The sequence below is a fragment of the Sinohyriopsis cumingii genome, chromosome 16 (assembly GCF_028554795.1).
Source record: "Sinohyriopsis cumingii isolate HCF-2022 chromosome 16, ASM2855479v2, whole genome shotgun sequence".
Lineage (NCBI taxonomy): Eukaryota > Metazoa > Mollusca > Bivalvia > Unionida > Unionidae > Sinohyriopsis > Sinohyriopsis cumingii.
Window position 1 is genome coordinate 94,454,572 of NC_142976.1, and position 26,451 is coordinate 94,481,022.

A 26,451-nucleotide genomic window follows, 5' to 3' on the forward strand; every position below is an offset into this window, starting at 1 on the left:
AAATTGGACGAATATCTGGACGAAGCTTGGAGTCCCATCTCGGAAGAAGACGTGTTACAACAGTGGTATAAAGGCTTGCGTGAACATTATTGTCCTCCATTAACAACTCAAGAGATAAATCGCATCGAAGCTCTCTTGGATCAGAGTTGGGAGACAAGGCGAAGAAACGGTTACTTTTCAGACATTTTCAAGCAGAAAGTCAGGATCGAATTGATGACTTATTATTACCTGTGAAGAAAAAAAAACACACAAATGGATACCTGGGAACTTTATTACCTTTTGAACCACAGTTCGTACACTGCTTCTTGGAATCATGTCGTCTGTGCTAAGGATGAACTCCCTCATCGCAAACCTCAAGGCCATCAAGCTTATGTCATCAACACGGACGACAGTCATCTCCCAGGAACCCACTGGGTAGCCGTCTACTTTCTTCAAGAAGGATGTGTCGAATATTTCGATTCGTATGGATTGCCCCCTTTGGAAGACGATATCATCGACTTTATGAGAAGAAATGCTCAGACCACACGATTCAATAATGTGAAATAACAAAGCACATATTCCTTGGTGTGTGGACAATATTGTGTGTATTTTCTGCATCATCGTAGTCTGGGCTATTCTTTAGAACATTTAGTGACTTATTTTGATCGTCATTCTTCTAGAAACGATGAGAAAGTAGATCGATGGTTTTGTGACCAGTATCCTTATCTTTTGTCTCTAACTAGGAAATGTAGTGTCCATCAATGGCCTAATGACTTCCAACAGTGGAAATCACAATTTCATTCACAACGTTGTCAGCCCTGTCCAAAATAATGTGTGAGGTGAAAAAAAATCTTTGTGATTAGAAAAAAATGTTTGATGTTATATTGTTGGATTATTGTTAAAAATGTTAGAGTTGTTTGTTAGTGTTAAGTAATTTGGAATAAAAATGTTGTGTTTTGAAGAAAAAAAAATGTCTTTGTGGTTTGTTTAACTATAGGTATCCTGATTCATGCTCTTTGACTTCTCTCTGTCCCTCCCATAACACTATTTGAACGGTTCGACTCAAAAACCGTGTGGTAATGATTTCCTTCACGTCCGCGCTTTGAAAATAAAAACGGGACAATCTCCAGTCTGCCCATCCATTGTCGACTCATCTTCCTACGAAGATGTGCTCAAGATTAGCCAAGTTGAACGAAGCCTATGTGAATTTGCATAGGGTCATGACAAGTCTGATACCGAGACCTGAAGAGATAGACAATATCATAATGTTGAAAGTCACTGAAGACCTGAAAGAAGAGCTCTTCAAGGAGGAATTCAAGAAGGAGAAAGAAGAATGGACGGAGATGTACAGACTTCATAAACAGTAGAGAGAGCAGCAACAGCAGCAGCAGCATGAACCTGACAGAGGCTTTGTCAACAGTTGTATCGACACCAAAGAGTTCTTCTTCTCTTTCCGAAGAAGCAGACCTTATCCTGTGAGAAAGCCTGTCGTCAGAGGAGGCCGCCATCTTATAACCTACGCGATCGCCATAGCTTCAAGTTCCCCAAAAAAATAAAAAATTCAGGGCTACCCCATACTCTCGAAAAGAAATAACATTCCATTGCCTATGATATGTTAGTCAGTTAGAAGAAAAAATACAGAAGTGAGTCTATCAGCACATGATTTCTTTATCTTGGTTAGAAAGTGTGACTCTAAGTTGTTCGTTTCCGTCGCTTATCAAAATTTTAAAAAATAGTAATGTTCTGTAAAAAGTGAGTGAGTGTTTCTTTTAGGTCTGTGCGTTTTTTTTTTGTTGGTGATAATATGGATAATGTAAGTTCGGGTACAACGAAATTAAAAGAATTAGGCCCAGAATTCGGTGTGGAGGAAGAAATATACGCAACAGCAGCGGGAGCAAGAAATGCAGACCTAGCCAGTTAGCACTCCACCCACCTCGAGAACACAAATAACATCTAGTCAACAGCCGATTATACCTAACAAACAACCCGCCCCGGAAAGAGTGGTGGCAAAACAAAGGGCCAATTATGTTAGACAAACGGTATGGCAAACTCAAATGTAATTATCGGAGGCACTACGTTCTTTTCTCACTCCGATACTACAGGCAATCTCAGCTGAAAGAACAACCACAACAACAATAACAGCGACAGACACCATAGCAGCGGATTTGAAACTATCTACCTCAACTGAAGAATTAGTATCAGAACCAGAAGAGGAAATTGAGGCGGTTGAGGAGGAGGAAGGGGACGCTGAACCTCGTTGAGAAGTACACCGAAATGGGGCTAGATCAAGCATTGTATGACGTCAACAAAGCAGGGCAGTTTATTAGAGCCATACAATACGTTGCCTACAAATCTCTAGACACTTTTAAACAAAGACCTTCTCAATGGGGATTAGGGGTCAGAGTTCTTCCCCAATTCTACAGACAAGCCTACACTGGATACCCCCTCAGTCAACTTGTAGAAGCTGCTGCTTACATTACCGCCCATCATGGCTACGCATTTCCTGATATCAAGAATCATGAGACTAGGAGTGCGGGAAAGAACGTGAAAGCAAAAGAGAGACGTGTTACCTTCTAACAGAAAAAACAGATTTTTTAGGGCTCCAAAAGATTGCTTATTATTAAATAGGGAACCATATTTGGCTTGGTATCCCTCCTTGACTAAACTATTCTCGAAACAAACTTGATCTATTGGAACACCGCAACAAACTTAACTTTTTAAACCTAACAGTGACCAAACTGGTATATGTCGCTTAGACATAATAATTTAAATAAGATCAGTATGGCTATTTTTATGTACACTAAGTACTAATATTAGACAGATAAGTTAGGAAGTAGGAAATTTAACAGACTCGTTAGATTTGAACTAATTGCACAGGTGGTTAACACATTATTGGTACTTTTTATTGTCCATTAGCAAAAAACGGGACTTGATTTGAAATAAGTACGCGCGAGCGTTTTGGTGAGTACTTGACATCCACGGCTGTCTTGCTGAGCACCTTTTTCCTCCTTTACCACGCTCGGACAGAAAAATAAGTGTGTGGTGAGACAATTCCCACTCATGTTTAAAGCCTTTCAGCCAGGTTGTTAAGGACTAGTTAGTCCTACACCTAAGTGGCTAAATTTAAAAATAGTCTGTGAGTACATAAAAGCCTGGGGGATGAGGCTCTCTTTCCTTCCCCAGGAGTAATTAAAAATCACGCGGTGCGTTATTAAACCAGTGATACATGCTCCATTAGAGCGAAAATCACTTTAATTCAAGTAAGCAAGCAAGCAAGTTCGGGTACCGTCTCAAGCACTCTTGATGACACCAACTGTCTGGGTTATTTTCTTTCTTGCAAGCCCCTATGTTCCACTTCTGTTTGTGATAATAACTTGTGATACTTCACATTTTCTAAAGTGGAAATCTTTACAAGCCGTACAAAATACAAAACTTATATGACTTTGGCTTTTGACACTTGCACAGACTCTTCACTTTATAAGTGTCACGAGAAAGTTGTATATCCAATTTTTACCATTTTCAAAAACACGCACACACTTGCAGCTTGACCAGAAATATGTACATCTTGTTTTGTGGATAAGTCACAGACAAGTCCAAGCATATATAGGTGGCTATGAACGTTAGGAATATCCCCTCATTTTTTCAGAAATATCAAAGCTTGTATGTGCATTTTCCCTTTTCCACTCTATACTAGTGCTTAAATTTTTTCCAAAAAAAGAAAAAAGAAACGAAACAATTTTGAAGAAAAAAACAACTGAATTTTGAATTCAGGTTTCTCTCTGTTTATAACTTTTTTCAAGTTGATGGTGCATGACAGAGTACATTCGCCTACCTTTCCAAAGTGAGAGGCATTTGTTCACATGTCATTGCCTTTGTTAAATTCGGTTTCATTGGTTAGTTATCGTTAATCTTTAATTTTTTTGATGCATTTCTTTTTGATAGAAGATTTAAGGCTTTCTATTGTTGTAACGGTATATATGTTGTTTAGTCTGTTGATGAAATTATCTATAGCAAAGTACGCGAATTACCCATTGTAAGCCATTTCATTGGCTATACTTATTTTCTTACCGCGTTCGCTTCGAATTGACTTGAGTAGCTATTCAGAGAGTGACGAGAATGGCCATGCTTTACTGAGTCTATCCTATAGGCGATTTATATAAAAAAAAAAATATTTTTAAAAATTAAACTAATGCACGAACAATCGTACCATGGGCGATCCCATGGAAATTGTGTCCGTCTTATTGCAAAATACATCAACATTTAATTTAACCGTGCAGATCGCTAGAACAAACCTCTGATAATATACATTTTTAGAAGTGTTGTGTGACACGGATCGCCATTGTCGCTTGGTGTCTGCTTTCTTCTTCGAAAAGAGATCGTTTCGTCTTGACTATAAAAATTTAATTTGACTAAGTTTTACGCACTACTTGAACTCATACATTTACGTTGTAGGTGTAAGTCGTCGTTCTCAGTTTTCTGGAAGTTCGTTTTTGCGTTTCTCAGATGTGATACTATATTTTACGGACTGAACGAAATTTCTTTTGGCGTGAAGCAGGACTTGTGGTTTTGTGGCATATGTGGAGAACATTGATGAAAGCTCAGTTATGTCGTCTTCGAAATCGCTGACACGGATTTGAGCTAACACTTCAGCTCTTGTGTGAGGCGACACGGCACGTCATTGTCTTTTACTTTATCAATGAAATCGTTTCATCTTATTGCAAAATTACATTTGACTAGGCTTCATACGCAGCAGGTCCCTGTACATAGGGAGAGTGTCTTAGCGTCAGAGTATTCATTCCTCTCAAACGATCGAGAAGATGGAAGAGTCAGCACAGATCGACCTGCTGGTCAAATATTTGCTAAAAGTCATACGAAAGCATAATTCACAGGCGAAAGTGGCAACAAACTTACTCTTTTGGTCGTTGATTTGATGAGAGTCATACGAAAGTGTGTAAGTGCTGATGAAGTTTGCTATATCTGCAAAGGTAAATGGGTATTTGTCTCCAGAATACCTGCTTCGTCTAAGAAAGAGAGACAAAAGTCAATATGCCTAATATCGCTGTCGGGAGAAAGGACACTGGGATTCAGAGTGCCCTACGAGTAAAGAGAAGAAACAGAAACAAAACGAAACAGAGAAGAGGGATTCAGAAGAAGAAGAAATTGAAGATGATGAAGAACTTGTGCCAGTAAAGACATGGAAACGGAAAAAATTGACAATGTGAGCCGATGCGTGGGCCCTGATGTGAAATTTCACACTACCTTCTAAAAGAGAATAGACCAGAAAGAAAACGTAAGTGTCTCTTAGTCTTGACATTCTATAATAAGGATGACGTGTTTTGTTTTTTACTCACACTTTATGAAATTGTGCTCTTTCACCTATCTCTATCCCTCTGGAACATGTTTTAGTTAGAATTGAAATGAAAGGATGTTTTCCTTCACGCACGCTCTTTAGGCATGCAAGTCGGTAAACAATAGTCAGTCTATGCATCCATCATTCTGTGTCTTGATGTTTCCTAAATCACACACTAATGCCATAAAATAACGGGTTAAATGGGTTTTGTAGTGTTGGGAGTGGGGGTGGGGTGTAGGTGTTTGGCAGAGTTGGTCATTGCAGGTGAGGGTTTAGGTGCTTTCAAAAAACTTTTTCTTCTTCACTCTGTGTTGATGGAATATAATGGGTTATTTTCTTCACTCTCTGTTGATAGCATACATAAAGGGTTATTTCTTCACTCCGTGTGGATAGTGTATAATGGTTTTCTTCTTCTTCCCTCTGTGGTGTGTGTGTATGTGTGTGTGTGTGTGTTCGTGTATGTCGTGTAGATCGTATATTTGGTTGTTTTTTTCTTCTTCCTCCCGAGTGTTGATAGTATATTTGGGGTTTGTATGCATTCGTGATGGGGTGTGGATAGTATATTTGGGGTTTGTATGAGTTAGCGACGTTGTGTGGATAGTATATTTGGGGTTTGTATGCGTTCGCGTACGTTTGTATGGATAGTATATTTGGGGTTTGTATGCGTTCGCGTACGTTTGTATGGATAGTATATTTTGGGGTTTGTATGCGTTTGCGTACGTTTGTGTGGATAGTATATTTGGGGTTTGTATGCGTTCGCGTACGTTTGTGTGGATAGTTTATTTGGGGTTTGTATTATCTCCCTTCTGTGTTGATAGTATATTTGAGGTTTGTTTTTTTCCTCTTCCCTGTGTGTGTGTGTGTGTGTGTGTGTGTGTCTGTGTGTGTGTGTGTGTATTCGCGTACGTTGCGTAATTCGTATATTTGGTTGTTTTTTTCTTCTTCCTCCCGAATGTAGATCGTATATTTGGGGTTTGTCCGCGTTAGCGACGTTGTGTGGATAATATATTTGGGAATTGTATGCGTTCGGGTACGTTTGTATGGAAAGTATATTTGGGGTTTGTATGCGCTTGCGTACGTTTGTGTGGATAGTATATTTGGGGTTTGTATGCGTTCGCGTACGTTTGTGTGGATAGTTTATTTGGGGTTTGTATTATCTCCCTTCTGTGTTGATAGTATATTTGGGGTTTGTTTTTTTCCTCTTCCCTCTGTGTGTGTGAGTGTGTATGTGTGAGTGTGTGTGTGTGTGTGTCTGCGCGCGTACGTTGTGTGTGTGTGTGTGTGTGTGTGTGTGTGTAATGGTCTCTGTTTGTCCCTATAAAACTAACTTTATCCCTATCAGATACACTCTACCTACCTACCTGCAGTAGCGTGTATTCATGTCAGCCACTTGCAACACTGTTGACATTTATCTCCTAGTGTTCAGTACAGTGACGTCACTGACGCTGGAAATTTCGAGACTATAAATATGGACTTGGGGATTTCCACAGGTTGTAGCTATACATATGTACTAGAGTTCATAAACAAGAACGTCACTCAAGCTGAGGCTATAAAAAGATAGTGGGGTTTTCCAAAGGAATAGCCCACAAGTTGTAGCATAAATAGATAGTGGGATTTCATAGGAATTTTAGCTGATTATAGCTGTAAATAGATACATGTGTGTTTATCCACGATCGTCACACAAATTGATATTGTAAGTAGTTACTAATTTTATCCATTTTAGTCTAAACCATTGTAACTTAATTTTCGGGGATATGTTTATTTTCCTTTAAATTCTGGGACAATTTCGTCATTTTAGCGTTACTTTTAGTCACATCCATTTTGAGCATTTCCTTGATTATAGCTATTTATAGCATCATTACAATTATGCAAATTTTTGAACACCCCAGCAAGATTTCAGGTCTTGGTAATGCTTTATATATAAATCTCACGCTTGTACTAGTGTATGTATGTTTCTGTCTCTGTTGCGTTTGACCCTCTACCATCATTGTCCCTAGAGAATCCCACCATGTTCAATTCCCATTGACACTATACAGACCCACCATGTTCAATTTCCATATGTTAAATTCCCCTAGTCCCTAGACAGACCCACACTCTATTCCCATGTTCAATTGCCCTTGTCCCTAGAGTGACCCAGCAATTTTTCCCATGTTCAATTTCCCTTGACGCTATACAGTCCCACCCTGTTTAAATTCCCTTGACGCTATACAGTCCCACCCTGTTTAAATTCCTTTGACGCTTATACAGTCCCATATTCCCATGTTCAATTCCTCTTGAGGCTCAACAGTCCCATATTCCCATGTTAAATTTCCCTTGAGGCTAAACAATCCCACGATTTTTCTCCATGTTAAATTTCCATTGAGGCTAAACCGTCCCAGGGGGGTCTGTAATGCTAATTCCCATTGAGGCCAAATCGTCCCCCTTCACTACTCATCTCACTCTCTCTAGTAAATTCAGTAATTTTGACGTTAAGCAGATTATAAAATCAGGAATTTTGGTATCCTAATTTCGTTAGATTGACACAGTTGATATGCATTCAGTTAAGCTCTGATAATTAATATTTGTCTTTTTCTATTTGTTCTCTCCTCTGCACTGTTATACTTTTATATTTAATTGTACGTTTTGTTCTTAATGTGGTAGTTTAGTATAGCGGCTGAACAAAATTTGATATATAACAGATGTCTATAAAATGTAATCGTCATTAAACAATTGACCTAATTTTTTTTTTAAAGCAACAAAATGTAATCTCTGAGTAATCGAATAAAGTTTGAATTTTTTAAAAATCCGATTTTTATAAATAGTGGAATTTTCCCAACCGTTTTCCGTGCTTGAAGTTTTAGTTTTATTTTAGTATGTAAGCTCATTTTAGTCAAAATATTTGTGCATATATAACCGTATACAAAGCAAAAGTACACATTTTATTTGTTTTTTTTAATGAGTTTCATTGATTTTGACTAAATTCTTTCCATTTGAGTTTGTTTTAAAATTTGATTTTCTTCTAGACCGTTTTACTTTTAACGTCCTACAACAAGCTTGATGACTTTTCTGAGCATTTTCAAGTTTCGTACTTGAAACTTAAGAAATATTCTTTTCATAATTAGGAATAAAACTGCAAGAAATGTAGGCATTTTAAACTGTAATCTATCTCACTGTGTAACATTGTACGATTCAGTGCTGTTGCATTCATTTTGTTCAATAGAATGCATAGACTGGGTTTCAATCAACGTGTTGTTTCTCATTACCAGCGACTTACAAATCGATAACCCATTCGTCTGTTTTGCTTGGAATGCCTTCTAGATGCGTCTCCATGATCGTGATCATGACACAAATCTGCAATATACGATGTTATAATTTGGCAGATAACATACTCTGCGGAAGCAGATCGAAGTAAATGAGATAAGTCCACCCTTTTCATCAACAAAACCGCGTTTATCCATTCATATCCTTGCTAATATGTTTTACTTGAAGAGGAAGCTAGCTACTAAAACAGACATAACAAAGCTACTTCACACGAGTGTAACAATCCCACAGGATATTAACAAACCTCTCAGATATGTCCGTCAACTATATTTAGTATCTATTAATTATGGCCAGTACAAGTGTCATGAGCATGGGCGTGTGGAGTGGTGTAATAGGTCATAGGTCAACACGTCGAAATGTTTCCAAAACATGAACTAAAACAGGAAAAGAAGGTAGAGTCAAAATGTCTTAGAACATATTGCTTTGATTTCACTCAGACTTTGAACATGTCTTTACTTTTGTTCAGCAAATAAGTCTGTTCAAATTGTTTGATGCTTGATGACACTTGTTTCATACAAACGTGAGAGGTGGAAAGGTCCACGCACGAGGTCTTGCACTTTATTCGTAGAGATAAATTACCGTCCTTTTCAATATTGTGCATTTTTGCAATATTTCACAGTAACATTAGCTGAGTATGTACTGTAGACTATTAATGAACTCATCTCTACCCTAATGCCGTTTGATTGTTTTTTCCATAAGACAAAAATGGCTGAAATCTTTGGTGATATAAATCTTTCTATACTTTGCTTTTACATTTGCAAGTTGCAAGAATTTAATAAAAGGAACATAGACTGCACTTTTTGAAGAACCATACTCATTCATAGGATAAAATAGAGATCAAGTGTAGTGACATCATGGTGAACACACACACACACACACACACACACACACACACTATATATATATATATATATATATATATATATATATATATATATATATATATATATATATATATATATCCACACTGCAGACATCGTAACGATGTGACTGAAAAATTGTTAAAGCTACGTTAAAAATCCAAATCACACACACACACACATAGACCATACAAACCCACAAAGACATCTCTGGAGTTATCTGCCCATGAAAATACCAGTGACATACGTTTAGACCTGGCCTCCTCTGACATACTTTAAAACCCGGCCTCTTTCAACATCTGCTTAAGAGATATTGTTAGAAAGGGGTACGGACAAAATCCACTATGGACAAAATCCACCAAGGACAAATTCCCTAAGCAAATGAAAGATAGAACATAATCCCATCCCCTCCCTCAATCTAAGTTTATAAACTTTTCAAACCGTCACAAATATACCGACCTAAATTGAAATTGGATTGGAGAAAAAGAAGAAATGTGACGTCATCTATATACCCTATATTGATTTTAATTATGGAATTTCATGTTTATCCAAGAATGGCTTTTCTGTCAAGTATTTCTCAAAATATAACAATAATGGTAAAATAAAGGAAACTAAGTAATTATTTAATTAAGAAGCAAATTGACAAAGCACGTGCAAGTGCAATTAGTCTTATATGCCAGCGAGCATTAGTCACCCGCATTTCGTTGTCTGCTATACGTCATTTTCTACCAACGGGAAACCAACATACAACTTCAAAGGGCCCTAACCGACAGTGATGCGTATTTGTGATGGCTAAGAAGGATTAACTTAGACTGGGGGAGGAGATTATGTCCTATTTTTTATTTTGCAGGGGAGTAATTTTACCAAGCGAGATTTTGTCTGTGTGTGTTGTGTGTGTGTGTGTGTGATGCGTGGGGACGGTTGTCTTATATTTTGCCCTAGGGGAAATTTTTCCTAGGGAGATTTTGCAATGGCGAGATTTTGTCATATGGGAATTTCGTCCCTGGAGGAATTTTGTCCCGGAAGGAATTTGTCCTGAGAGCATTTTGTCCTACATTCCTTTAGAAATTAACTATTTAGATTTCTGATCAAAGTAACAGAAACTATACTTGCATGCCTTCATTGAATGAAATAAAAAGGACCGTATTAATTATGTAAAAGATAAGATTTCACAAACTGTGGCATTTCCGTGTCTTTTTGTGATATATCTGTTTTATATTATTATTCAAGCTCATATGTACTTAAGTTTTATGATTTTATATACATCAGTATTGATTCCGTCAGGTGTCGAGTAAACTTAAAATTTTTCTCTCTCTCGTAATCCACATAGAAACTGAATAATCCCCACCCCGAACCATTATTGTGTGTTTTGTCTTTATTTACACACCATATACAAGGAGTCAGAAAAGTTCGCCTAGAAGCGAAACAAAGTTGTCGCAGCAGTTTATTTGCCTGTACATCAAATTATATACTTATTCTATTGTTTTCAATACAGTAAAAGGATTTAAGAAAAGATCACATCCCGTGCTTCTGTGAAAAGGGCAGAGAAAATGTGAAATAACCCATCCTATTGTTTAAACGTATACAGGTACCGTCGGGCGTACGTCCTTTAATGAGTTCGTAATGACCTTCACTTCCTTTAATACCTTTAAAGCAAGACACACATTTCTTGGGTTTGCGGTAGACCTTGCTTCCAGATTCTGCCAAATGCTTTGAAATTTTGATCTCATCCCTTGGGCGGAACTGGGCAGTGGGACTGAGGTTACATTTTTTAAATATGTATATAGCTTCTGAGTTATTTGTCTCACAACTCTGAAAATTGGCACGAGTGACGAATGAGGCTGCTATCAAAACGGAAGTCAGACTAGACCCGCAGTGTCATATTCCAGGAACTTGCCAAACCCCCGGCCATTTAGCTCCTGCTTTTAACGTTGACATGGTTATATACATTCCATGTCGGATAATACACAGAAAAATCAGTATATATATATATATATATATATATATATATATATATATATATATATATATATATATATATATATATACACCTGTTGGTTCCTAATTTATAATAATGCTGTACAAATCGTCGCTGCTGATGCTTAATTTGTCTTAATTGTGTACTAAACTTCGCTGCTGGTGTCTTAATTTGTAACAATGTTGAAGAACGAGTGGTTTATGTTCATCTATGTTGAATAAGGATATTAACGGCAACAAAAGCACGTTTCTTTTATATATAAAAATATCCCACATGACACTGATTGAGTGTTGAAATTACATGATCAAAACGATCTCTTGTCACGAAATTTGCTACTTGATCAGTTCCCATGATTGGATATTTAGACAGGCGCACAGATCAGGATGTCAGCCATTTTTTAAATCTCAAGTATGCTTTATGGATTTCAAATCGAATTAAAACTGATCATCCAATTTCCTTCCGTGCCGACGTGCACAGAAATAAGTGCTAAATTTTTATGAGCCCAAGTATTTAAAGCTAGGATAAGGAATGTTTTATGCGGCGCGAAATCGTTTTAATTTAATAAAAAAAATGGATATTAATTTAACGGTACGCTACAATATCCGACGTAAGCTCATATCATTTTGTATTTAATATCTCATCAGTGAAATAGCTGCCATACAAGACTACATCAGGCAGATGACAGTTGCAATGGAGGACAGTATGTCTATTCCAGAGAAGCTGAAGTTGATATGCATGGAACTGATGAAATCCTTTCTCCAATCGTCCGAAGGTAAGTGATTGTTTTGTAGTTAAGCATTTTATAAGACTTAACGTCACTGATTTGAGCCTCGTCAGCACACAGCCTCTGTACAGTAAAACCTTGTAAATTCTGCTATCGTTCTAATAAAATAAAAGGTGAGACGTTTGTGTTATTGAACTTTTTGCTGCTGTCGTTCAATTTGTTAAAATTCTTGGTGCATATAAGATATTCTCCAATGCAGCTCTAAGCACCTCTTGGTGAATGCGGGTAGGGTGTCTAGCCCTAAATATTTCCACTGCAAATACGTGGTTTAATAAAGGAATACAGGTTACTGAAGGACTCAAAAAACATGGTGAAGGCAGGTAGGGTGTGTAGGCCTATGTATTTCCATTGCAAAAATGTGGATTAGAGGTGAATAAAATGCTCTGAAAGCTCAGTCTATAAATGAAAATATTTTAAGGTTCAAAAACAATGTTCTGCACCTGAGTGAAACCTGTGGCTGCTTATCCCTTTTAACAGTATGTGTACATGAATGTTAGCGATGTGTAGAGCCGAGTCAGTCTGATTGACCGCTAAATATGTAAATGTTTTGTTATTTCGAGTAGAAGACGTTTTTGTTTTGGCTCAATATAAATTCAATAAAGGCTCCTTTTCGTGAATGGAATTCGATACAAGTCTGGATTCACTATTGACTTTTTTTTTTATAAGGAAATGTGCTGAATTTTGTTGTTGATTCTTTGCAAACCCTCATGGTGCGAGCTGAGAGCCATCCGTCATTTGGACGTACCCCACAACTTGATATCTTTTCTATCAACGGTCTTGATGTTGAGAATTGCTAGCTACTTTTGTTTATATTCCATTTAAAGTTTTTTATTTGATTTTTAGCTCTTTTGTAAATCATGGCTGAAGATCAGTTTATTTGAAGCAACTAAACGTATTTCAGGAAAAAGCTGCAACCGGCCCCTTTTAAGAGAAAAAAATTAAGTTAGTTTGCAATTCCGCCTTTTGCACACAATAACTCTGATATTTATGGTTCATTTTGATGCAGATGTTCCCGTTTATAGTGTGTATCTGTTTGTGTGTGTGCTTATGTGTGTACCAGTGTATAATTTGTACAATTATCTTCTGCATGAACCTTGTCGTGAAGTTGTTGAGTTATTCTATAGAATATTTGTGCAAAATATTAACTGTCAGACTATACACAATCTATTATCATCTATATAGGAATATCAAACTTATTTTGACGAAATTTAGGCAACATCTTTTGTTTTTACACATGTTTTAAAAACACGGTCCTGACCAATACAATGTATTATTTTAAAACTGATGGCTTTGACAAATACATCGTCTTTATTTTATTACGGTTTAAAATAACGGTCTTGTCAAATTTAGCATATCAGAATACTATAAATTCGAAGAAGTTTTCTCCTCCTTGATAATCCAATTCAATTATATGAGATAGGTTACAGCCTGTCCAATATATCTCCCACAAAGCAATGGATAAATTCAGCATATTGTAGCTAAACCATTTACACATTAATTGCTTTTATTTTAGCATTTCTCAGGGTTCCTTCTTTTCTTTTTTTTTTAAAAAACTTGTTTCATCGAATTCTTCGAATTACAAACTCAGCATTCTGTTTCATAATATAGTAAATTGTAGTAACATAAAAAATCTAAATAAACAGAAAGCACAAATCTTCTAAAGAGAAACAAAGACCCACTCGCCACTTGTGCAAACATCTGTAAAAATTGCTTAAAAAAAAGCATTGGTCATATTTGGACGAATTATTACTTTAATAAACAGCATTCAACTTCAGAATTAATGCTAAATCAAATTAATACTTTTAAATTCAGAGTTACTATAGATATTCTCAGTATGTTGCCGTTTACTCTTTAGGACAGTGCTAGTTTTTGTTTCCAATTTGCATCTCTATAATGCAGTACTGTACAATCACTCATTATAGCCCACGATACTAAACATATTATCCCACGATACTAAATCTAAATTATTATCCCTTCTAATTTTCATCAGTGAATTTTAGGTACTGTTGTTGGTATAACAACAAATACTATTTGCATCTCTAAGCCGATCATTATTACTTGCATAATAATTACCGATGAACACGATCTCGAGCACGAAATAAAGGGGCAATAACTGATGTATTCATTCTCCTAATAAGAAGCAAGAGTTTTCTTTCCGATAAAAAAAAACTACACGTTTCTCCACATAATTTTGGAGTCCCCTTTAGATCTAGACAGTTGCCACACCCCCCTCCACAGATTGCTTGTGTTCTTAGATTTCGTATTGCTCGTAATGCCTTCCAAATTCGTTTAATAAGATTCTGTATTCAATCGCAGGGATGGAAACGTGCAAATATATTTGTTTCTTTATTACTGTAGAATCATTCAGTCACTGCAAGAAAAACTAAAACCTTGCTATATTGTTTTGATACTTTTTCATTTTGCTTACATACACGACATTTGAGCTTATTTGATTAGTCTACGTAATGTGACCTCTTAAGAATGGTATAACATTCAATTGTCTTCATAGATTAATAATTGCAAAGTGAATGAATATACATAAGTTTTTCATTATCTCAATGTTCGTAGTTCTAAACGATTGTTTATATATATATATATATATATATATATATATATATATATATATATATATATATATATATATATATATGTACGTATGTATGTATGTATGTATGTATGTTTTATTACATTTATTACATTTCATTCAATACTATTATGATACCCATATTCGAATGTATTTATATTAGACGGCAAACAGGCTCGTTCTTCTCGAGGCATATTCAACTATCAAACACTTTTAGTAGGTAAACTGAACATCTGGATAAAGACTGACAGTTTTCGAAGGTTAAAAGAACACCAGGCTGTAGACAAGACAGCTTATTGTAGATTAATTAAACTCTGAGATACACCTAGACAATTTTTAGTATGTTAATTGAATATATAGATATAGACTAGGCATACTTTTCTTAGTTAAATAACACCTGGTTTTAGCTTAGTCAGGTTTCAGTAGGTAAATTGAACACCTGGGTGTAAACTAGACAGCGTTATACAATCACTAGGTGGTAGATTATCTTATGCATGTTCAGAAAAAGAAAAAGAAAAAAAAACCAATAAAAATCATGACAAACGAGTTATAACGTCAGTATATTTATGATTGTAGTATCCATTGAAGGTATCAAGATGCTTTTACATTAGGTTAACCAATTTTTTATTGCCCCCTAAAACAATGTTTCCCCAAAAGTTAATTGTTCTAAGTACATTAAAAGTGCACAAAGATCAAGTTTGCTATATGCCATACATTTTTTGGTACTTTTGTTTACACCAGGTGTCTTGGCCAAATATATGAATGGATTCTTTGCAATATTTCAGTATTTTCAACATTCGCAAACATCACAACCGTACAGTAAAACCGGGACAACTTTGTGATCCAATGTTATTTTAAGAAAACTGGAATACTGTTTTGTTTATATTTCGGCCTTAAATCGAATAAAGTCTCTTTTTGCAATATCTGCCAACGGCAAGACTTTTCTATTTTCCAGGAAGATCAAAAACTAGGCCTTATATTGATATAGTGGTGAAAGATGAGAGTGAAATATTTACAAGTCTTGCAGTTTAATATTACATTTTCATGTCAAGGATATATACATGATCTGATTCGATTTTTTAAAATAAAAAAATTGAAGAGTACATACTGGGCATGTTTAGATGCTTTTAGAATCGATACAAATGGAAAGATTGATAGTTCTATTCAATTTTGCTTCCTCTTCAATAGCGCTTTCTTGTATCGTTGCTATGGGACAACTATAAACGAACGGATTCTTAGCGATCAATGCCACTGATTTGCAGGCAAACTCTCTGTCGGCGCAATTATCGCCTGAAAAGCAACACAATAGCTTTAACGAGCAATCTATTACGTTTAACCACTAGGATTTATGTCTAAAATGGACCAACCAACGTCGCTTGTACGTCTTCATGTCAACAGGAGAAAATCAGAGCTATAAAAGGAATAAGGGGTTGGTGTCCCTTGCATAGGTGCTTAAAGGTCCGTATTCTGGGTTAACTCGTCATGCATAAATAATTGTAAAATAGGAAGTCTAAAGAACTGAACCACATCTACGTTTTAACAATATTTTTTAAATTTTAAGTTTGGACAGAGATACGTGGTATATTGACGATTTGACATAATTCATTGACACACAAAGTACATGCATGTTTGACAGATTCAGATTTATAATTGACAACGTAAGAGTACATATTCAGGAAATAATGTTTTGTAAAATTAAAACTTATTAAACTACAACAAAAACGTATGCCTGGAAAGGAAAAATAAAGGATGGTTTGATTTGTTTGTTGGCTTCCTATCTGCGTGTTTTAGGTCACTAGCCCAGCACGTTTATCAAAGAATCATAGCAAATCTGGAAAAAAAAATATTAAAAAAATAAATAAATAGCAAGTAAAAATACAACTTTTATAATTGGACACGCACATTTCACCAATTATCAAAGCTTGTTACACTTATTTAAATCTTTGACAAAGAATGCATTTCTTCAATCATACAAAAAGAAGAGTGTTGACTTCAGAACCAGTAACAACAAACTAGTTAACGATTGGAACGACATACTTCAGGCTTTGTTGATGGTGTTGAAACCAAGAAGTATTATTTCTTACGTGTAAAGCGTTATTGACAATTGACAACAATGTGAAGACATCCGGAACTACAGTACGCACCTACTTGTTTTGGGCAATCAGATGAGTTGGGCATAAATAGAAAGAGATGGACATCAAAGCATAATTACATCCAGATATATTTAACAAAAATTGTCTTCCTACACTATAGTCCTTCTTTGTCTTATGACTTCGTTATTCGTTGTTTTTGCAGAAGGCTGACTCTGAAATCCGCAATCTAGGTTTAATGCATATAAACCAATATAATAAATCAAAATGTCAAACCAAAGTGGTTTTTTTTTATCTTTCTTCAAATCTGGAGATTTATGTTTTCTTGCCAAGAGTAACGTACAAAACAATTGTTATACAGTTTTGCGGTAAATTTATTAACCAGCCAACGAACCAACCAAGCATATTTTTACAAAGCCTAGTTGTCTGTTCATTTACACTGAAGTAATGCATTTTTAGGCTATTTTGTAAACCTTACGTTGAGAGCAGACCCATTTAAGCTGAAAAGTCCATTCTTTAAACAGTCATAGGAATCTTTCAAAACAACTATCTTTTATAAAATAGAAAACTATAATGTGCGTTATATCCATAGACGACGATAATTTATATTCAATGGCTTAACGGCATTGATTGAATAAGGTCCATTGGGTTACCCTCCCTACTTCTTTCTTTCTATCTGTCTATCGGTCTGTCTATGTATGTATGTATGACTGTATATATATATATATATATATATATATATATATATATATATATATATATATATATTGGTAGGAAGGTAGGTAGGTATGTGTGTGTGTGTGTACACAAGCCATTTCTGATTTTTCTTGGAAGAAACACAAACTAGATTACGTATTTTGCCCATCTGAAGACCGTTTTTCCGTCACTGCTCTCTCTCTCTCTCTCTCTCTCGTTATTCAAACATTATTCGTCCCATTTCTCTGTGATTCAATATGTAGTAGTCCAAATTGTTTCTTTTACACACACACACACACACACACACACACACACACACACACACACACACACACATATATATATATATATATATATATATATATATATATATATATATATATATATATATATATATATATATATAGTTACGACTCTATGGTCACAAAATTAAGTAAAAGATAAGAAACAAAACCAGCAAGTTTTGAAAAAGTTAAAAAACCCAATTTAATTATCAAAGTGATACATGAAAAATGTGAGAGTAACTTACAGTAGAATGAGATGAATCGAAACTAGTCTTCAAAAAAGTCTATGAAAATTCTAAAGGAATGAAAATCTCCTGAAAATTTAAATGCTGGAAATGTTTCAGTCCTCCAAGAACCGTGCCTTTGTGTGTGTGTGTGTGTGATTTAGAATTTTAACGTATTTCTAACAATTTTTCGGTCATATCGCTACGATGTCTGCAGTGTAGCAGTTGATAGTGATGTCTAGCACTGGGGCATCATACCGTAGACATGTAGCATGATGTCCTACTACAGTCACATTATCCTGACACCAGGCGTTGTCCAGAATTCCGTCTAAAAATATATAACAGTTCCAGAATAATAGTATTGTCCCAATAATGAGAACTTTCTATCACCACTGAACAGTCCAAACAAATATTTTCCTCTAGAAAAATACAACAAAAATCACGTCTGTGGATAAAAATCAGGAAAACAAAATAGTGAATGATTCCAGAAATTGGAATGAATCTGATTGCTCAACTTTCTGATTAAATACACCGTCTATTGTGACTGTACCTCGCAATAGACTCAACGTGACATAATACACTATTGATTTTTGACGAACAAAGCATATTCACATGATCTCACGCAACCAATGGGAAACCACAGAATGCCCAAAACTTCCATATTCCATCAGTCACTGAGAAACGACACCATCCGCGCCATTTTAAGTCTTATATTGATAATACGATTAATATTACTAATTGTCAACACGTACGTAAACATCTATTTAAAAATCATGTGGCATATAACACCTGCTCTCAAACAAACTTGGTATACAGATAAGCAAATACACGCGATGCTAATTCAACGTGTAATTAAGAGAGTCACAGGAAATACTTATAGAATTAGTCGGAGTTTGTATCTTACAGATGTTCGCGTACATTATATATTTAGTTTTATTGAATTCATAAATAATTTAAGCAACACATGTATTTTATATATCTGTAGGCAAAGGAATCTAAAATGAAGAATTTTTGTCTTATTTGTATGGAGTGTACATGAGACAAACGCACTTATGTTGCATACGTAACACAAATATTATGTTCCATTTGTATGGAGTTAACATCAAACATTTGCGCATATATAACGTGTTGTACAGTAAAGGTGACTTTAGTAAAATACAGGATAACTGTACATAGAATTATGCAAAAATAGCATTTAGTTGAGAATGTTGGCACATCAACAACTGATATATAATTTAAACCTTTCTATTAAAGAGACATACAATAATTATTTTTCAATATTTTATACACAGTAGGATACAGACTTGCAATATGAAATATTTTACTCTCTCTCTCTCTCTCTCTCTCTCTCTCTCTCTCTCCAGTTCATGTATAACTAAATATGTTCCTCGAGGTCAATCTATGCCAAAGATGACAACTTACAACTCTGTATTTTACATTGTCTCTCACTTAATGGGAAATACCCATGAGCTAAAACTAAAATTAAACATTGCCTCTAAATTCTGTGGGGATTATCCATGAGCTAAAACTAGAATTAAACATTGTCCCTCACTCTATTGGGAATACACATAAACTAAAACTAAATTATTTATTGTCTCACATTCTATGGGGAATACCCATGAGCTAAAACTAAAATTAAACATGTCTCACATTCTATAGGGAATACCCATGAGCTAAAACTAAACTTGAACATTGTCTCACATTCTATAGGGAATACCCATGAGCGAAAACTAAAATAAAACATTGTCTCACATTCTATAGAGAATACCCATGAGCTAAAATTAAATTAAACATGTCTCACATTCTATAGGGAGTACCCATGAGCTAAAACTAAAATTAAATAGTGTCGGTCACCCTATGGGAAATACCCATAGGCCAAATCATATATACAGCAATGAAGAATCACAATCAATCCCTTTTTTTTTTATATCTATCTTGATTGCTTTATATTAACCAAAACAGATAAATGTTTGCTTTCCAAACAGTATGGGTATCAGCATACGGTATTTTTTTTTCTTCTTAAAATAGCAACATCAGTATAGTTCAGTGAGTATAACCTCCGTTCTTTCATGGGCATCGCCATAACTGTTAATTTGATTGGTTTGTGTGACAGTTAGAATATGCAGTGCGTGGTATGTTGAAAATATTCCACGAACCTCTCATAAAAATCCATGTGAATTTTTTTGGGATCTTTACCATTTAGAAGGAAGACAAAATATATTTTAAGGAACATTAGTTTTCATACAGCAGACATAATTTGCAATGTATATACTATAATATAGTGGTTTTAACTTCTTTAAACTAGTTCTTAGCTACTAAGTATGGAGCCATATGCATTTAGCAAATGCTAAAGCTCGAGTTTACGTTTAAATCATCAATTGAAACATACACTGTATGCAGTCTAACTTATTTAAATCAATACGTCGAATGTTTCGATCATATTTCACAGAGATTTAAACACGCCATGTCTGTACGATTCATGTGTTACTCTCCACAGGCATAATCAAATAAAAGCCACTTTCAGTTTACAAGAAAGCAAATGAAAAACATTTTTCGGCTTCAACGTTAAAAGTGACATGTTTTTATTTATGATTATTAAGGATCGATTCACTTGCAAATTGCTGTAACAATTTACGTTACATTTGAATTATAATTGCTCGATGCATTTCCCTGTTGAGCGTATTGTCAAGGCATACATCATCAGCGCTAACGATTATATTTGGCAATTCTTTCATGTTGCGTATTGTACCAGCGAGAAACAGACAGCTGCTTGCAATTCTGCTGCAGACATAGTTTTGCAAGGGTAATTGATTGCCTTTATAACGTCAACAGTTTGTGGAGTTCATCAGTTTATCCGACTCAATAACAATATGCTTTCTAGAGAGTACCCTGACATAAAATCTCAGAAATTGCTATTCAATCAATATAATATTTACAAAAAAGACAAATCATTTTTTTTTGGGGTGGGTGGGTTTACAAGCCTCCTGGAGTTTCAACATTTTGTTAAGAGTTTTTGTTTTAAACATAAAAATTTAAACTGCATTCTGTCATAAAAAAAATTCAAAATTGCACAAACCGGGTTGTTACTAAAATACAAAAAAATTAAACGACTTCTTTTAACGGGTTATTCGACGGAATTTAAACAAATGGTACAGTAAGCATCCAGGAAGGCTTTCAAGACGTTTGCATTCTTTTATATATAAAATTGCTAAACAGACTGTTGGCCTCATTTGACAGAAAACGTTTTGGCTCAAAATCCTTACGATCTGGTGCAAATGGTGTGGACCAACCATTGAATATTTTCACCCAAACAAAATATAGACACCTTCAAACAACTTCTTCACCAAAACGACTTGACTAAATTTTATAAAATTCGACAGAGAGCGTTTTTGCATAAAGTCCTTTTTATATTCTTACAAATGATGCCCACCCACCATAAAATATGGCGACCTACAATCAATTATGGCAGCCGTTACAAATAAACATCAAAATCATTAGGGAACATTCTCAGAAGCCACTGAACATAATTTGAAAAAGTTTAGTACAAGTCATTGTGGCATTAAGGTTTTTGCAGAGTATAAAACAGATGTTGATTCTCCATAGTATCGTAATAAATTTGTAGTATGCGCATTTTGTTTGTGGTTAATTGTTTGTTTATGGGAAGTCGGTGCAAGGGAAATATTCCTCAAACCGAAATAATTAGCCAGCTTCTAGGAGCAAACGTCACGGAGTGAAGTGTTAGTGAGTTTTCATTATGCCATGTTTTACTTTTGGTGAATTCAGGTCAGATCCGCATGAGTGTCTCTGTAGTGCAATAGTCCCTATTAAAATCTAGCTGTGGGCATTGATTGTGTGGCTCCGGTTACAGTATTTATGTTTGGAAACTGGTAAATTACACAATGGAATGAACGAGAAGGGACTGTTCCGTCGTTGGCGGGCGCCGTTTATTGTTGCCATGGTGGTAGATGTGATGCAAAGTTACAGGCGAAATGTGGCTTAAAACCATGACTTGACTGGTCTAAGGTGGCGTAGTAAAAATAGCTGAGAAGTATAGTTTTACGGCGTGAAATGCTGACGGTACGTTACGGAAAGGTAATGTAGAGAAACCAAGCAGTTGTGTGGTTGATAGACAATTGATAAGTTGTGGATTCTGTGGTCCTGTATTAATTAGAGTAAAATTAGTTATGGAATGGACACGTTGGACGTTCCAGTTTATAACAGTAGTTGTATAGATGTCTTTGGATGCAGGGGAAGAGCGGATTCACGCCAGTGTTTGGCATCGCTCGGTCAAGTAACCCAAATGATTGTTACAGTATATATGCCCGCTTATAAATAAATATAAGAAATTTAAACAACTTCTTTAAATAAAAACTCAACAGAATTTGACCACATCTTGGCAGAACTTATGGTGGCACAAAACACCCTTCTGGATTGTACAAAATGATTCCGAACCGGCAACAACGTTGTATAAAGAATATTCAGAAGATTTATTTTACAGAAAGTACTCCAGCATAAAGGCCTTCAATGTCGGTTAAATGATGCTGACACAAAAATACAGAAACCTTAAAGCAATTGTTTTTATAGCATATACAGTCAACATCACTGGCAGAAATTTCTTCTGAAAGCGTCCTAGAAACCCAGATCAGTTGAATTGCTACCCATACACATAGCTATATATTGATCACATGATATATAGTCGGCCCACGTTACCTCTTTTAATATATTTATCAAAATATGAAGTAATAGCTTTCCAATTCCATGCTGCTGTAATAGTTTAAAGAATGATAGTTTCGCGTATAAATTTAATGGGGTTACACACTAGTAAAAGAGGTCTGAATATTTTATTTGCAAAAATATAAAATAAATACTGATCGATTGCAACCAAGTTTGCAGCAGTATTGCGTGAAAATATAACTAGAATGATCGCGCACCGAACAATTAGAAAACATTCACAGGGATATGTTAAAATGTATTGTTCACACCGTTCTATCCCATTTTCAAAGCATTATTACACGCATATTTGGACGAAAGGACCCCACCCCCACCCACCCCCCAGCGGTATCGGCATTTTTGGGTTGCTTTCTAAATGTTAAAACATTGTCCATTTAGGATTGTTTTAAGTGATCGGTTAAGACAGTGCCGAATTAAAGCCTACCAGCACCGTAAGCACTGAAAATATTATGGTGCGCCCCCTCCCTTACAGAAATGTGAAACTCAAAAAGAAACAATATTAAAAGCTAACAAGGTGGGAAAATACAAGTGTTGCCATCATTTCAAATCAAAATACTCGTACATGCAGATCGAAATGAATATACAATTCATTCGATTAATTAGAATTTTTTCTGATGCCCCTGTTGTTCTGGTGCCAGAAGTAGGTGCTTAGTGTGGTTGATGGGTGATCGGTCTCTGGGTTAAGACGTAAAACTATTGGCTGATAAAATTAGTTTTGGACATCCTGGATAAAAATACAAGGGCCCCATTTTAGGGCAGTTTCCTAAGATAGTTTCTAAAATCATAGTTTTTAAGATAGTTCTTCAGATTTATTTTATGACCTCATAAAATGCATAAGTTATTTTAGGAAACTATATAAGGAATATTGCTCCAAAAATATCTCAGAAAATATATTAGAATCGATCAGATAGATTTAAAAAAAGGATCTGCGAGTAGTCATACAGATAATTTTTTAGCGAGTACGTCGTCTTTTTGCAATATTTATACTTTCTTAAAAGTACTTAATTCTTTCCTAAAAAAATATATCCTTTTTTATGCAACGCTTGTGGTTGCGATTTATTTCTTACTTGATAGCTACACATCTGGATGAATTACACGGAGAACACAGAGAGATACCGGAGAGAAGATGGGTAAAGTGCATGGAGAACACAGAGATACCGGAAACAGATGGGTAAAGTACAAGGAGAACAAAGAAATACGGGATACAAGACGGATAAAGTGCACACAGATATACCGGTAAAAGATGGGTAAAGTGCATGGAGAACACAGAGATACCGGGAAAAGATGTGTATATCACACAGAGAACACAGATAGATACCGGTGACAAGATGGGTAAAGTGCTAACATAGAGATACTGATGACAAGATGGGTAATGTTCACAAAGAGAAATACCGGACACAAGATGGATAATGTTCACAAAGGGAGATACCGGACACAAGATGGGTAAAGTGCACACAGAGAGATACCGGACACAAGATGGATAAAGTGCACAGAGGGATATAGCGTGGACAAGCTAGGTAATGTGCACAGAGGGATATAGCGGGGACAAGATAGGTAAAGTGCACACAGATAGATACCGGGGACATGTATATAAATACAGTTTCAATCAGAACTAAAATCGTCCTTTTTACGTTCCTGTTACACAACCAAAGACTGAAATGTCTTCTGTGACACAACCAAAGATTTACATGTCTTCTGTGACACAACCAAAGATTTACATGTCTTCTGTGACACAACCAAAGATTTACACGTCTTCTGTGACACAACCAAAGACTGAAATGTCTTCTGTGACACAACCAAAGACTTAAATGTCTTCTGTGACACAACCAAATATTTACATGTCTTCTGTGACACAACCAAATATTTACACGTCTTCTGTGACACAAACAAAGATCTACATGCCTTCTGTGACACAAATAAAGACTGAAATGTCTTCTGTGACACAATCAAAGACTTAAATGTCTTCTGCGACACAACCAAAGATTTACATGTCTTCTGGGACACAACCAAAGGCTTAAATGTCTTCTGTGACACAACCAAAGACTGAAATGTTTTCTGCGACACAACCAAAGACTGAAATGTCTTCTGTGACGCAACCAAAGGCTAAATATCTTCTGTGACACAGCCAAAGACTTAAATGTCTTCTGTGACGCAATCAAAGGCCCAAATACCTCGTGTGACATGGCTAAACACTTACATGTATTGAACGCGAATGTGGAATGCACAGGAGAAGACATGACTGGAGATTAAAACTTACTAGACTGGTGTCATTCGAAAGGCAAAAACATGTCGTTGAATCACATTCGTGAATTTAGACAAAGTGTTCAAGAAATATGGAAGACAAGGGAGAAAGTGGAAATAGGCTTCGAGCATAGGTTAATAGTCATTCTAATAATAGTGAAGATTGATGATGATGGTGATGATGATAATGATAGTAACGTTTTCAATAGACACTTGTACAATAAACATAGACTGGTAGGAAAATATGTTCAGGGTATTTTTTAAAGCTAGGAACGCCTGGGTTGCCTGGGATGTGTAGGAGGGTGTGAAAAGCAATTGGGATCACAGCCGTCAAATTTATCTCTGAAACGTGTTAGTCAACATTTATTTATCATTATCTTCATTCTTATCATCATTATCATCATTGGCATCATCTGTTTCACAAACGGAGAAAATCATTATCTATATTGGATTTTTTTTCTTCTAACTATAGACGTAATAATTTTTACCATCTACTTGATAGTCACAGGCAAGATCAGTTATACAATATCTGGGTTATTGGGATGCTTTTTGTGAAAACGTCGTCTTTAAATGCTGCTAATCGCATAGGTTACGAAAACAGTTGTGTCAAGATTTTTCTTTCTCTTTGTTTTCTTTATCCATATTTGATATCAGATCAACATCCAATGTCAAATATTTAAAGATCTTTATGCAATCATGTTTTCTTGCAAAATTGGTCGATTCCTGTTGAGTGTACTTAAAGTAAAGCTGATTAAATGTTTCTTAGTCGTGGCGGACATATTTGATGGTGAGATAATTCGTAAAATTTGGCAAAGGTTCTGAAGAAGTCTTTCATTTTTTTTCTTCTAGTTTTAGTATCGGCAGCCATATATGAACGTGGAGCGATATCATTTATACAAAACTGGAAGTTCTACTTAACAAATAATCTCTGCTGATTTTCGCTGAAATTGCGAGGTTTGAGAAGAATTTTAAAAATAGAAATTGGTAATGAACAATGCATAACCAACAAGACCTCGGGGCCATAAAAAATAATAAATAATATTTGCCCTGGTTTATAGTCAGGTGCAATAAAAGTTAGCGTGAATACTCAGCTTCAAAGTATTTTCTCCCTGTATCCCCTACTCTCAGTAATACTACTTCTACTACTACTTCTACTACGACTACTACTACTAATAATAATTGTTATTATTATTATTATTATCATTATTATTATTATTATTATCATTATTATTATTAGTGGTGGTGGTTGTGGTTGTTTTGGCAGTCTCAGTCATAACATACTGCTATTGGCTGATGCGATAATTGTATATGAATCCTGCACTGCTTAATATCTGATTTATTGATATTTTA

The 26,451-nt window shown here is 35.5% G+C and overlaps 1 protein-coding gene across 1 annotated transcript in view; it reads left to right on the forward strand.

Annotated features, from left to right (window-relative positions):
- The window catches only part of LOC149781016 (corticotropin-releasing hormone receptor 2-like), a 394,305-nt gene that overhangs the window by 83,943 nt on the left and 283,911 nt on the right, over positions 1–26,451 (forward strand). The window contains exon 2 of the mRNA XM_089938139.1: positions 12,112–12,239. Within this exon, the coding sequence (XP_089794265.1) occupies positions 12,146–12,239 (94 nt within the window). The 5' untranslated portion in view covers positions 12,112–12,145. The remainder of the gene's footprint in view (positions 1–12,111; positions 12,240–26,451) is intronic.